This window comes from Trichosurus vulpecula, chromosome 3 (genome assembly GCF_011100635.1).
Source record: "Trichosurus vulpecula isolate mTriVul1 chromosome 3, mTriVul1.pri, whole genome shotgun sequence".
NCBI classification, from domain to species: Eukaryota; Metazoa; Chordata; class Mammalia; order Diprotodontia; family Phalangeridae; genus Trichosurus; species Trichosurus vulpecula.
Genome location: NC_050575.1, coordinates 105,833,869 through 105,848,243, shown reverse-complemented (window position 1 = coordinate 105,848,243; position 14,375 = coordinate 105,833,869). Strand labels below are relative to the sequence as shown.

The following is a 14,375-nucleotide window of genomic DNA, read 5'->3' as shown; positions in this document are numbered from 1 at the left end:
CTAATTCCAGTTCTCTCACTGTGTGGTAGAGGCTGTGTGACCTTGGGCAAGTAACTTAACCTTTCTGGGCCTCATTTTCCTTATATGTCAATAAGAACGCACCTGTCTTCATCATAGATTGTATGTGTGTGTGTGTGTGGTCAGAATCACATAATATAAGTGGAAGCATTTGACCAAACAAAAAACACTGTAAAGGTGAGACAGTAGTCCAAGTTTGATTTTAGAAATGTTGGTCGCTGTCTTCAAATGTCTGAAGGGCTGCCATGTTGAAGAAAGATTGAACTGGCCCTGTTCTGCCCCAAGGAAGAGGACCTTGGAGCAAAGGGTATGATTTGCAGCGACAGATTTTGGCTCGGGACCATAGAAAACTTCCAAACAACTGAGGCTATCCAAAAGTGGAACGTGTCACTTCACAAAGTAGTGAAGTCCAGTCCCTGGAAGGTGTTCGAGCAGAGATTGGTGAACCCTTCACTGGGATCATAGGCTCAGAGATACGAAACTGGAAGAGATCTCAAAAGTCCAGAGTCCAACCCAGTCCGTTTTACACTTGAGAAAACAGGAAAGAGAAGGAAGGGGAGGGAAGTGACTAGACCAAGGTCACAAGTGTCAATGGTAGGACTTGAACCCTAGTCTTCTGACTCAAAGGACCAAAGTTCTTTCCACTGTACTAGGCTACCTCCCTAACATTATACAGGAGATTCTTGTTTAGGTCTAGGTTGAACAAGATGACCTCTGAGGTCCCTTCCAACTCTGAGATCCCATAATTCTGTAAGTATTAAATTAACTTCTGTTTAAGTTGATGAGAGCTCAGAACCAGGCCTCTAGGGGGCCCAGAGGAGGTCGGATGGGGAATCATTGGCACAGAACGGGTAGTGGAAACTGAAATGACCATAATCACCTGGCATGGCAGACGCAGCATGGTGTATTGGATGGCTGACTTGGGAGTCAGGAAAACCTGCATTCATTTCCCACTGGCTGGGTGGCCCTGGGCAAGTCGCTTAGCTTCTGTCTGCCTCAGTTTCCTCATCCGTAATAATACTAGCATATCCCTGACAGGGTTGTTGTGAACTTCAAATGGGACAGCATATAAAAAGTGCTTTGCAAACCTTAGATCATGATGTAAATGTTAGCTGTTATGATTTTATTAAGTGACTTGCCTTTGATCACACAAATAGCAAGGGGCCGGAGGAGGGATTTTTATTTTGTTTTTGAGACTAGGTCTCCCTGTGTCACTGATATCTCATTCTCTGCAACTTCCACTGATTTCTTCCTATTTCTGCCTCCTGGCACCAAGCAAAACGAGTTTTATCCTTCTTCCACACTAGGTGACAGCTGGCTGGCTTGGTAGACAAAGCACTGAACTTGGTATCAGGAAGATCTGAGATCGAATCTTGGCTCAGACATGTAACCGTGTGACCCTGTGTGATCTCTCAGCCTCAGTTTCCTCATAGGTAAAAGGAGGCTTGTAATCACACCTACCTCACAGGGCTGTTGCGAGGATTAAATGAGATAACATATGGAAAGTGCTTCATAAAATATAAATTGTTGTATAAGAGCTAGCTATTTCACAGAGCCTTTTAAATATTTGAAGCAGTCATAAACTTTGCTAGTTCCTCCATCCTATTCTCCTAGGGTATGGTTTTCAGTCCTCTCATCTATCTGTGTCATTGGTGATGGTCCTGGCTTCCCTTTTTCAGATGGGGAGATGGAACTCTCCTGTTGGGTCAGCTGCTTATCTCTCCACCAGGCCCAGAGGATGGCTGGGCTGGCCTCTTGTCCTGGAGGGCCTCCTCCCATAAGATGGCCACATTGCTGAGAACCCCTACCTCCTTGCCCACACCCAAATAAAAGGAAATAGCTAAAAGCTGGAGGGAGAATTAAAGGGACAGTGTTTAGCCTTCTTGGCAAAGAAGAGGCTAATTAGTTTGGCTTAATGCAGCTTTGTCATTAACAGTGTTTTGTCTCCATGGTCAGGGACTTAGCTTCCTGGTCTGCAGGCTGGGCTAACATGAGGCTGGCCATCTTCCCCAAATGGTTCTAAGAAAACACCCAAATGCTTATTAAAATAATAACAGTGACCAGGCTAAGGTCAGAGACTCAGACTCCAAAAACAAGTCTTGTATATCCTGTCTGATGCCCAACTGGCCCCTGGAACCTGGAGCTGTTCCCATATTTCACACCCAAGCTGGAAACAGAGGTATCCCCCCACTCAAAACAACCAAACAAACTTTGGAGCAGGATAAAGTCCAGGCCTTCCATAAACAAACTTCAGGTAATTCCAGCCTGGATGCCAGGGCTGCTGTACTCATCTACCCTTAGGTCTGGGCAATGGGGGTAGCGTGGAGGAGAGGGCTGAACCTCTGAATGTATTTGCTGTTCTTGTGTCAGTCCTTGACAGAATTTCCTTTACCTGTTTCTATTTTTGGTGACTGAGGTAACTAGTGATTTCGGGAATTTTTAGGAGGTGAGAAAGAGAGAAGAGAGTTCAGGCTCCCCAAGGGTACTTATGTGTACGTAAGTCCATTCTAGGTCAGGAACTGAGGTGTCTGGCCTAGGGCCAGGGTCTGCAATTGAAAAGGCAGTAAGTTGGGGTGATCCACATCCCCAAAACTTCTAGTCAGAATGGCACGTTGATAGAGCGATGGAGTCTGAGAAAGGACATGAGCAAGCGAGGGGCAAGGAACCAGATGGGCTATTCCTTTCGAGGCTTACTCCCAAGCCTCATCTGTGGTCTCTCTGCTTTTTTCTTTCCTTGGTCCAGGGAGACTTGGCTAGCTGTGTGTTTTCTCAATCTCGGTCACAAGCAGAGAGAGGCCCAGAGGTGGGGACAAAGGGGCTTAAAGTGCCTGAAGTCTGAGGCCTGAGGAGCTGGCGGGGCTTGGCTGTGAGGGCCTCACCCGTAGAGTTTGGAGGCTGAGAGGCTGGAGGGATGAACAGCCCCTGATGAGGACCTCTGGTGTGGGGTTCAGTAGGTTTGGGCAGGGAGCCCGCTGTGTACAGTGGGAGGAGAGTCAGATCTGGAGTCACCTGTGTGGATTCAGATCCAGCCACGACCCTAACTCCTGTTTCCTAAGTCCCAGAGGGCTCTGTAGACCTAAAGAAGCTAGATGGTTCTGGAAACACTGTGTATTTCTGCCCCGGAGGGCCCCGCTGCGAGGTTTAGGATGAGACAGGAGGGCATATTAGAGATTTTCTAGCCCAGCTCGATCACTTTACAGATGAAGAAACTGAGGCCCGGGGGGGGGGGGGGGGGGGGGGGGGGGAGAATGATGGCCACAAAAGTACAGCGCGGGATCTAACCGCAAACACGGGGCCTCAGGATATGGTGGCAATACTGGATTTAGGAGGGTGGTCTAGAATGTGTGCGAGGCCTGGTTACCGAGAAAGCCTCCAAGTGGGTGGCGGGGTGGGTGGGTGGGGGGAAGACCAGGATGGAGGATGTGAAGGGGGTGGGGATTCAGGCCTGAAAGGCCACCAGTGAGGGAGACCCTCTGGGTGGGGGTGGGGCGGTGGTTTAAAACCCCATGCAGCGCCTGCCCCAGCCTGCAGGGGGCCCCGTGCTCGGAAGCCGTGGGAAGGCTCCTGGAGGCCTGGGAAAGGTGAGACCGCTGTCCCTGGGCAGAGCCCCCCAAGGGCCCAGGCTGGCCCTGACTGCCCGAGCCGGGGGGCCCGGGATGGGGTCACTGGGCCGGACGGACCCTCCGGGGCAGATTATAGGCGCCGCGGGGTGGCGTGGGGGAGGGGTGGGGGACGGGATCCCGGCAGCTCCCTCCTCCCTCCCTCCCCACCCCCCCCCAACTGGCCCTGCTTCCATCCCACCCGGGCTAGCTAGAGACCGCGGGCTAGAGCGGCCTTTTGGTAATCGGCCTGCGCCGTCCAAACCCACCCCCACCTCCGGGAAGGTGTAAACCAGCGCCGCTCCCATTTCACGGGTGGGAAAACCGAGACACCCACCGTTTAGGCGGAGAGGGTGGGGTTCTGCCCGCCAGCACTGCGGCAGGAAGAACACTCTCCCTGGAGTCCGAGAACCTGGGTTCAAAGGCCTGCCTCTAAAGCCCCGGACGAGTGATTTGACCTCTCGGGACCTCAGTTTCCTCAGCTGTAAAATTCCGGAGTCGGGACTAGACGGGCTCGGAGCTCCGATGACTCAGGGACGCTTCCCAGGGCGAGGCTTTGGGGCGCCCCAGGCAGGTTCGGCCCCACCCGGCAGGGCGTGGCGGAGCCCTCCTCCCCACCCAGGTGTGCCGTCCTGGTGGAGGAGCGCAGAGACTTCTGGGCCCTCGCTGCCCTGCCGGATCGCGGGGGTCCATGGTCCAGAGTCCTCCTTAATGTTGTTTTGTAAACTGGGGAAACTGAGGCAAGGTGGATCTTGCTCTTGAATCCAAACAATATCGTGTGCCTGAAACGGCCTTGGGGTGGGGGTGATGGGGGAGGGGGAGATGGCGGTCCGCCCCTTGTTTCTGAAGGCTCTGGGGCCCCGGGCTGTGCCTCGGCACCACTCACACCTCGGGTTCTTAGGTCAGGCCCGGTCTAGATCCCAAGACGAGGAAGAACTGGCCCCACGACTTTCCAGAATTCAGGGACTGAAGTTCAGACAGACGGCCTTCTGCCTTGGCAAGGACAGATCCAGGGAGGGAGCGGGGCTACACCTGCCCACTGGCAGGGGAGTCACAGACCCCCCCCCCCCCCGGGAGGCACCGATCCGGAGGGTCTGGCCTGAACATGTTACAGCGAAGGAAACTGAGGCACAGAGGGAAAGGGTGACCTCACAACTTAGAGGTGGAGTCACCCACACCACACCAGCCCAGGATGGGAGGCTGGTGGGAAGGGAGCAGCTAATCTCACCTCCTTATTTTACAGGAGAGAGCGAGACACAGAGAGAGAGAGAGAGAGAGAGAGAAAGGTGCACTTGCACATTGCAGAAGGGAAACCTAAACCCTGTGCCAGATGCAGGGCAGAAGGAAGAGGGAAGGGGGGGATGGAAGGGATCCACTAGGGGCATAGGGGACATATTCATTGGCTGTTTGAGGATGGGGGCTCTGACTTCTGTTGCTATACTTGTATATACCCAATGTTCAAGGATCAGACCTAGAACTGTGTCCTAAGGATAGGAAGAGCTGGTGGGGGAAGTGGGGTGGCTTCAGCTGTCTCCCATGCCTCCTCATATCCGCCTGTCCTCCCCTACTATCTACTCTCTGCAGGCCAGGCAGCTGGACTGAGCAGCTTTGCTTGGCCTGTCCCCCTGGTCCCGTGACGTTGGCCTTTGTGTGTCTGTCTTTCTATCTGTCTCTGTCAGTCTGTCCGGGGAGCCGACAGGTACTGTCGCTGCCAGGGCTGGGGCCCCGGTTCCAGTGAGGGTTGAAGTGGGGGGCTGTTCCTGAGAGCAGAGAGCTGGGGAGGCAGCCTCCTGGGATCTGGTGTGAATGCATCCTAACCCCCAGCCCTGTTTCTGCATCTGAAGCCAGGACAACAGGCTGGCCTTCATCTCCCTTGGAGAGGGTGATGGAGTACTAGGGGAAAAGGAAGACTTGGCCTGTGGGGTAGGTGGTGAAGGTACAAAGAAGGCCTCCACAACCTTTCTGTTTCTGGGGATGTTGTGGCCTGGTTTTTACAGGTGAGTTGCTCTTCTAGACCTTTGCCACTTGCTGCTTTGAACTTAGGGGGAGATTCTGAGGCCCTCTGCCTTTGAAGATAGAAGGTAGTGGGCTCCTTGTCACTGGTGGCCGGGCAGAGGTCAAATGGCCACTTAGGGATGTTGTAGAAGGGATTCCTGTTCAGGGAGGCCTTCAGAGGGCACTCGTAGCTCTGAACTTCTGTAGTGCAACTTGCCAAGACTGTCAAGGAGGGTCCCTGAAAAGAAGGGAGATAGATGGACTTTTGAGGTGTTGAGAGAGTTGTGGATACAGGATTATCACTTCTTCCCCTGAGACCAGAGAGGTTTGGGGAAAGGCTCCCTGGAGCCCAGAGAGTGATCTCCTAGGATGAAAAGGAACCCTGAGGCCCTGATTCCGATTTTCATGTGGTTCTGGCCTTGCCCTTGTCCCTATTCCATCAGTAGCTTTCAGAACCCTTGACCTTGGAGTTAACTTCTTCATCTATGATACCCCAGAGATAGCCCATGCAGGAACAATGGTGTCCCAGAGTTCTGTGAGACAAGAATGGGGTGCTTACTATCAATGGGTGTGTGCCAGTAATGCTTATAAAATCCTAGAAATGGTTTATACGCAGTGAGTTACAATGGGTAATGTTGACCTCATCTAAAAAAGGATAATTTACCTAGCAATCGGTACTTTGTAAAGACTAGGAGAAAGCCATGTGGCTGGGTTATATGGCAGACCTTGGCCTCCTGCTGACCCTTCCTGTCATGGGCCTTGTTGACAGTGCCAGACCATGAACTATGTGGGCCAGCTGGCGGAGACAGTGTATGTGACAGTAAAGGAACTGTACGAGGGCCTGAACCCTGCCACACTATCAGGTGGCTCTGATGTGCTAGTAGTGAGACAACCAGATGGCTCCTTCGTCTGTTCCCCTTTCCATGTTCGTTTTGGCAAGCTGAGTGTTCTGCGATCCCGTGAGAAGGTGGTAAGTCGCAGGGTCTGTGGGACGGTGGGTTGTCCCGAAGGTTTCTCCTTGACCTCAACCATCTTGGCCCAAGGTCTGGGTATTGTCATGGGAGGAGGGAGAGCCTAACTCCCTTGGGAATTTAACAAGGTAACACTGTCTACACTGCAGAGTGATTGGACTGGGGGAATGGCACCATCTCCTGCCTTAGGGCAGAAAGCAGGGTTGAAGCTTTGATACCACAGCAGCTTGTGCCAGGCAGTGTGATAATGGGGTAATAGATTCAGAGAATCTGAGTTTGAATCCCAGCTCTGCTCCTTTCTATGTGTGTGTCACTTAACCTCGCTAAGACTCAGTTTCCCCCTTTTTAAATGAGGGGGTTGGGCTAACCAATATGGACAGTAATGTGAAGGGGAGGGCAAAAGTGAAATCACCTATGAGACATGGTCTACTCCTCCCTTCCCAGGTTGACATTGAAATTAATGGGAAGCCGGTGGACCTGCAAATGAAATTGGGAGACGATGGACAAGCCTTCTTTGTTCAGCAGCTAGAGGCTAATGAGGTGAGTGTACTGCCCTAACCTGCAGTTGCCAGAGACTTCCTGATAACCCCTGCCTTTCCCCCCCTTTCTTCTCAGCTCCCAAAGTGCCAGGGCAGTCTATAGATCTGTCCTTTTATGAGATCTTCATAGGGTCCCTGGGGGGTGAGGCCCTGCTGATGTTCACCTTCTAGCTCTTGGGCCCCTTGCTTCTCCAAGAGTGAAGTATTGGATTTGGAGGAACCTGGGAAGACCCGGATTCAAACTGTGCCTGCCATTAGCCGTGTGACCCTAGACACACCACTCTACATCTTTGCATCTCAGTTTCCCTAAAGGTTCTTGTGCAGATCAAACAAGAAAGTGTTGTGCGAGCCTTAAACGCCCATGACTGCTCAATCCCTCATTGAACACTTACTCTGTTTGGCCCCTGAAAAAATGATCATTATTACAGTTTGCATTTTCAAGGCTTTAAGGATGGCAAAAAGCTTTCCTCATCACAACCCTGTGAGATAGTACAAATATTCTTCTCCCTGCTTTGTGTATGAAGAAATTGCATCTCAGAGAAGGGGAGAGATTTCAATCAATCGAATGTTAACTTATCATTCACTATGTGCTGAACTCTGAGTTAAGATCTGAGGATACAAAAAGAGACAAATGGAGCCCCTGCCCCAAGGATCTCACATTCTAATTGGCGAGGCGGGGGTGGGGAACAACATGTAAATAACTAGGCACCTCTAAGGTACAGAGAGTGCAGATGGAAAGTAAGAGGGAAGACACTAGCAGCTGGAAGGGGGTGTGTGTGTGTGTGTGTGTGTGTGTGTGTGTGTGTGTGTGTGTGTGTAGAGAATGGGAAATGCCTCATGAAGAAGCTAAGATTTGAAGGAACCCAAACAGGCATGAGGGGCAGTTAGGACAAAGGTGTGGAAGTGGGAAATGGGGTGGGCCAATGTCACTGGATTCATGGAGGGGCGTAAAGTGTAAGAAGACTGCGAAAGGGAAGAAGCCAGGTTGTGAAGGGCTTTATTTAGTCCCATTGCCGGGGGACTAGAATTCAAGCCTCCTAAATACAGCAGTACCTTTTCTAATACATCACACAAAATGCTGACCATCCTCCCAACTGTTTTGGGCCTGCCTTCCCTAACCCCAGGAGGAGGTCCCCACCAGCCTACGTACCTCACCTATCCCTGTGGAGAACTCGAATGAGATCCTGAGCGACCCTCTGCTGGATCTCATTGAGGATGTCCACAGAAAGACCTCACAGATGGCCATCCCATTGCGGAAAAAGAGGCGATGCCGGAAGAAAGCCAAAAAGAAAAGCAAAGTAGTGCCAGCAACAACACCCAATTCCAGTTCCGAGGAGCTGGAAGGAATACAGAGTGAGATAGTCTTAAAAGTGAAACCAGCCACAGAATCGTCCTCAGCATCGTGAGTGAAAACCATTGGGGGGGGAGGGACGGTGGGGGCAGGGGGGATGAGGGGGAAGGTGGGGCGTGGGGGGGAGAAGGCGAGGTAAAGTATCAATCTCTATGCTCCCACAGTCGTAAAACTTGGTTGGGTTGAGGCCTTCCTATTCAAGGTCCACTGATGGGACCAAGGGTTGCTGTTGGTTGGAGCCTTTCTTGGCCAAGAATACAGGTCAATAAATATTATCAACAGGTATATTACAGCTAGGTGGCATGGTGCACAGAGTGCTGCACTTGGAGTCAGGAAGGCTCATCTTCCTGAGTTCAAATGTGACCTCAGACACTAGCTGCGTGACCCTGGGCGAGTCACTTAACCCTGTTTGCCTCATCTGTAAAATGAGCTAGAGAAGGAAATGGCAAAACCACTCCAGTATCTTTGCCAAGAAAACCCCAAGTGAGGTCATGAAGAGTCAGACAGAACTGAGCAACAGCAACAGTGCACCCAGCCCAGTGCTTGGCCCTGTAGGGGAGATACAGAAGTATATTACGGTGTGTGTGTATGTGTGTGTGTGTGTGTGTGTGTGTGTGTGATGAAGAAAGGGGAGGGCTAAGGGGATTAGTCTAGTTGGAGAAGTAAAATGCAGACATAGAATAAATTAGAGAGTCATTTAAGGGAATGTATATACACGTATATATTCAGAAAGAATATAGAAATACTAAAGAAAAAGCAAGGTGAGGTGATGTTAATTGAGGAAAACATTGTGGAGGAGGTTTGTTTTATGTAGAATCCTGAAGGAGAGGTTCCTGGTGGTCAATCCCTAAGTGACATTTTCTTGAGTCTGAGAACAAAGTCAGCAGCCCCTTCCCAGCTGCCGTATGACCTTCCTTCTCTCCTGTGATACATTACACTTGACTCCAGCCTGTGAATTCACAGGATCCCATTTCTAACTGCTCTAAACTAGGAGGCACCTTAAAAATCATTTAAATCAAATCCCTACATTTTACAAATGAGAACTGAGATGTAAATGGGATAGGTGACATTTCCACAGTCACATGGGCAGTCAATGGCAGGATTAGCCTGAAAACCTCGTCTTCAGACACTGAACTCCCCAAAGATCCAGGGAGGGTACGGCTTATGCCAAGGCCCTGGAAGCCCCTTGATCATTCATTCAATCAACAAATATTTATTAAGTACGTACTATGAGTCAGGCAGTATGCTAGGCCTTGGGAAGACAAGACAAAAAATGAAACAGTCCTTACTTGCAAGGAGGTTACACTCCAGTGGAGGAGACTATAATTACATATATAAATAATATACAGCATAAATATAAAGAGAACAAATGCAAATATATATAAAGTAGTTAAATTTAAGAGAACTAGAGTTGGAGTCAAGGAGACCTGAGTTTGAATCCTGTCTCAGACACTTGCTAGCTATGTGGCCCTGGCCAAGTCACTTAATTTCTGCGTGACTTAGTTTCCTCGTCTGTAGCATGGGAGTAATGATATTACCTCCCTTGTAGGCTTGTGAGGATCGAATGAAGCAATGCGTGTAAAGCGCTTCACAAACCTTAAAGCGCTACGTACAGGCTAGGTGTTCTTCTCATAGTTGTTTTGCAAGACAGTTTGGGAGGAAAGGCACCAACAGTCAAGGAGGATCAAGAGAGGCCTCATGTTTGGTTTTCTCTTGGTTATTGAAAAGGCTTGTCAGAGAGACTAACTTTACTGTTTCTGCTTTGGAAACTGCTCTCATGAATCCCCAGGTATTTAGGGCAGACTCGTCAGCCCCAGGCCCTGCTCCCTTTGGGGCCTGGTGGTGGGTATGCAGGCTGCGTGTTACTGGTCCCCTCCTGACTTTCAGGGGTACACTTTGGACCCACAAAGACTGTAGTCACCACTTGCTCTCTCTGCCTCTGTCTTCCTGTGGGTGATAAGACCCAGGGGTGGTGGGAGCATGCCCTTGCCTCCCTTCTCTCTACTGTATGGTGACTCTGTTTCCCTTTCTTACTAGTTTCAGCCCTGATGGCAATGTCTCTGCACAGCCCAACGATTCCAATCTCTATTTAGATGTGACGCGCCCAGAGGACAAGTAAGAGACTATATCAGTGTGCAGGCTTGTGGTCACTCAGTGGGGACTGTTTTTCAGGTGGCTGTAGGAAGGGAAGAGGGGAAGGTGAATATGTTGACTGTTTCCCTGTCTTACTAGTTTCTTCACTGCGGATGACACCTTTGTAGAGTCCAAAGATCCGTTTGTCTTTTTCGATGTGGAATGCTTATTGAAGGAGAGGTAAAAGAGAATTTATTAATGAACAGGCTTGTGGTCACTCAGTGGGGACTGTTTTTCAGATCGCTGTAGGAAGGGAGGAGGGAGGTGGAGATGGGCCTGACTGAGATTCATGAAGACCACTCCCAGAGGAAAGTTCAGTGCTGGGCTGTGCCAGCTACTGGTCTAGATTGCATTGGGGTGGGAGCAGAGCTGAGCTAGAGGTCATGGGCAAGCAGAACGGGGAGAAGAAGATAAGCTTGGCTAGGAGACCAGAGTAAGCCTTTGGTTGGCAGCCATTCGGGCAGTTTATCCTCAGAATATCTAACGAGCTTCAAGAGTGACTCTGAGCTGGAGATGGCATACGCAGACCAGAACCCCACAAGGACTGGGTCCCATGTGCAGTGGCCCTGGGGGAGCCTTCCTCAGGTCAGCAAGTGGGAGCTTGACTTTGTTTATTCTTTTTTGGGAGAAGGGGGTATGGAGAGGTTTCAATCCAGACAGCTCCCTCTCCCCAAAGTCATGGGCAGTGATGGAGGGTATGTGGGGCTTCCTAGGTTACCATCAGAGGGATCACTAGTCCAACTTCCTGTCCCTCAGAATCCCTGAACTAGTGGGGTTTATTTTGTGCCTAAGTGCCTAGTTCCACCCCCAACCCCATCCCAACACACCTCCCCCCATCCCTCCCCCACTCCCTGGGCCAGGGTTAGGACCTGTCAGACCTCAAACACCTGTCAGATCTTGCTGGCCTAACCTCTCCTGCTTTTTTGCCTGAAGGTGATGAAAGGCGAGAACGTGAAGGTGCTGGGGCCATCACACAGTAACATATCGACCAAACCTCATCTTTGGGAAGAACCAATATTCCAGAGGTCTAGTTTTCACAAATTGGCAGAGTCTCAGACTGTCCTCCAGGATGCTAAGGGCATTTCTAGCTCTCCTTCCCTGCTTCATCCTCCAGCATCCTTCCAGAGTAGCAGACCTTCAGATGTAACAAAGTCCTGCTTTATAGCAAGAAAACTCACTGCAGCCCGGGATTCCCTTGCACAAGACAAAGAGGAGAATATGGCTGAGAACACCCAGGAGATGCGTTGCTCATCTGGCTCTATAATGTCGGCCAAAGGGCCCACAGTTCAGGAAGGCTCTGATCCCTCTGGACAGAGTGAAGAGGACAAGGGTAAGAATAGTGAGTGAATATGGATGAGTGGGAGGTAGGAGAGAGGAGGCAGAGTGATGTCTCCCATGGGCTGGGATCAGCCCATGTTATATTTGGGTGGTCCTGAATTTATCCAGTGCCATGGAGTCTGTCCTCTCATGCCCACACTGGCACTGCCTGGCCTAAAGCTTCCTTCCTCTGCACTCAGAAACACAGAGGAGTAGTCAGCACCTTGGACCCAGCGACATCCACCTTGAAGATTTGCCTTCCTCGAGTTCAACTAATACTACCCTTTACTTAACCCAAAGGTAGTGACATCCTTCTCATTCTCTCTGAGGCTCTTTTTAAAAAATTATTTTTTAATTAATAAAAAAATCTGTTTTCTCTTTCACTTGCTTTGCCTTCCACCATCGGAAAAAAGAAAACTCTTGTAACGATCATGCATAGTCGCGCAAAACTAATTCACACATTAACTCTGTCCAAAAATATATGTATGTCACCCTTTGTCCATCACCTCTCTGTTCAGGAGATGTGTAGTGTACTTCATCATCAATCCTCTGCAGTCGTGGCATAAATCAGAGTTTTTAAGTCTTTCAAAGGTTTTTTTTTATAAATTATTCCGCTCACTTCGCTCTGCATCAGTTCTTACGACTCTTCTCAGGTTTCTCTGAATCTGTCCCCTTCGTCATTTCTTACATACAATAGTATTCCATTATATTTATAGCCATAACTTGTTCAAGTATTCAGTAATTAACAGGTACCCTCTTATTTCTTTGCCACTACAAAAAGAGCCATATCAATACTTTTGTACATCTGGGTCCTTTTTCTTCTTCATCTCTTCTTCTTCATCTCTTTGTGCTATAGACTTAGTAGTGGTATCACCAGGTCATAGATTATGCTGCTCATTAGTAACTTTTAGGAGATAGTTCCACATTTCTTTGCAGAATGATTTGCTTAACAGTTCTACCTATTGCGCATCAACGTTCCTCTCCCATTTGTCTTGTTCTTTGTCAACTTTGCCGATCTGATGGATGTGAGGTGGAAGCTTAGAAGTTGCATTAATTTGCATTTCTCTAATTATTAGTGATTTGGAACATTTTGTCATATGGCTTTTGGTAGCTTGGATTTCCTCCTGAAAACTGTATTTATAAACTCTGACCAATTGAGGAATAGCTCTTATTTTTATAAATCTGAATCTGTCCCTTACATATCTTGAAAATGTGATCTTTATCAGAAAAATTTACTGCAAAGATTTTTTTCCCCAGCTACCCACTTTCTTTCTAACGTTAACTGTATTGGTTTTGTTTGTGCCAAACCTTGTTAATTTAATGTGGTCAAAATTATCCATTTTATCCTCTGTGTTCCTCACTTTTCTTTGTCTGGTCATGAACTCTTGCCCTATCCATGGATCTTAAAGGTAATTTCTTCTTTGTTCCTCTAAATTGTTCAGAACATCTAAGTCTTTGTGCCCCTTTACCTTAGTATACAGTATGAGATGCTAATTTATACCTAGTTTCTGTAAGACTGCTTTCCATTTTCCTCAGTAGTCTTGGTTGAATATTGAGTTCTTACCCCAGTAGCTGGGGTCTTCATATTTCAAATACTAGGCTGTTATTCTCATTTACTTATGTATATTGTGTACCTAATCTATTTCACTGATGAACCTCTATTTCTTAACCAGTACCAAATCATTTTGATGATTACAGTTTTATTGTATAGTTTGAGATTTGGTGCTGCTAGCCTCCTTTCATTCCCTCTTTTTTTGTGTTTTCCCTTGAGATTCTCTACTTTTTGTTCCTCCAGATTAATTTTGTTATTTTTTTCTAACCCTATAAAGTAATCTTTTGTAGTTTGGTTTGTATGGCAGTGGATAATTAAATTAATTTAGGTCTTATCATTCTTTTTTTCTGGTACTGCCCAAGGCTTCAGGGTCCCTCGTTTCTGGGGGTGAGGTGCCAGGCCTCCTACTGGTATGAAGGACAGGGAGCTCTTGGGAAAGTTGCCTTTAAACTACATCCAAAAAGTTGCTAAACTGTGCATAGCCTATGACCCATCGATGCCACCACTAGATCTCTTCTCCAAAGAGATAACATAAAGAGGAAAAGGTCTCATGTACAAAATTTCTCCTAGCAATCTTTTTGTGGTAGCAAAGAATTGGAAATTAAAATCGTGCCTGTCAACTGGGGAGTGATTGAACAAGCTAAGTAATCTGACTGTGATGGAATACTATTGTGCTGTAAGAAATGATGAAAGGGATAATTTCTGAGAAACTTAGGAAAACTTGTATGAACTGAGGAAGAATGAAATAAGCAGAACCAGGAGAAGAGTTCATACAATAACAACAATATGGTAGAGATGAACAACTTTGAAAGATTTAGAAACTCTCATCTATGAAATTACCAACCACAATTCCAAAGGACTCATGATGAAACCTGCTACTTACCTCTGGATTGCTGTTTG

General features: G+C 48.4%; 1 protein-coding gene across 9 annotated transcripts in view; it reads left to right on the top strand.

Moving 5' to 3' along the window:
- Positions 1–3,554: 3,554 nt before the first annotated feature.
- The window catches only part of LPIN3 (lipin 3), a 30,103-nt gene continuing 19,282 nt past the window's right edge, over positions 3,555–14,375 (top strand). For 6 of the 9 annotated variants that reach the window (XM_036750997.1, XM_036750995.1, XM_036750996.1 and 3 more), the window contains exons 1-9: positions 3,562–3,599; positions 6,382–6,582; positions 7,028–7,123; positions 8,247–8,524; positions 10,511–10,588; positions 10,706–10,786; positions 11,059–11,191; positions 11,540–11,936; positions 12,124–12,223. In XM_036750997.1, coding sequence (XP_036606892.1) covers positions 6,391–6,582; positions 7,028–7,123; positions 8,247–8,524; positions 10,511–10,588; positions 10,706–10,786; positions 11,059–11,191; positions 11,540–11,936; positions 12,124–12,223 — 1,355 coding nt within the window. In that variant the 5' untranslated portion in view covers positions 3,562–3,599; positions 6,382–6,390. Of the gene's footprint in view, positions 3,600–5,598; positions 6,583–7,027; positions 7,124–8,246; positions 8,525–10,510; positions 10,589–10,705; positions 10,787–11,058; positions 11,192–11,539; positions 11,937–12,123; positions 12,224–14,375 lie in introns of those variants that run through there. The other 3 variants (XM_036750994.1, XM_036750990.1, XM_036750989.1) reach the window with 3 other exon arrangements.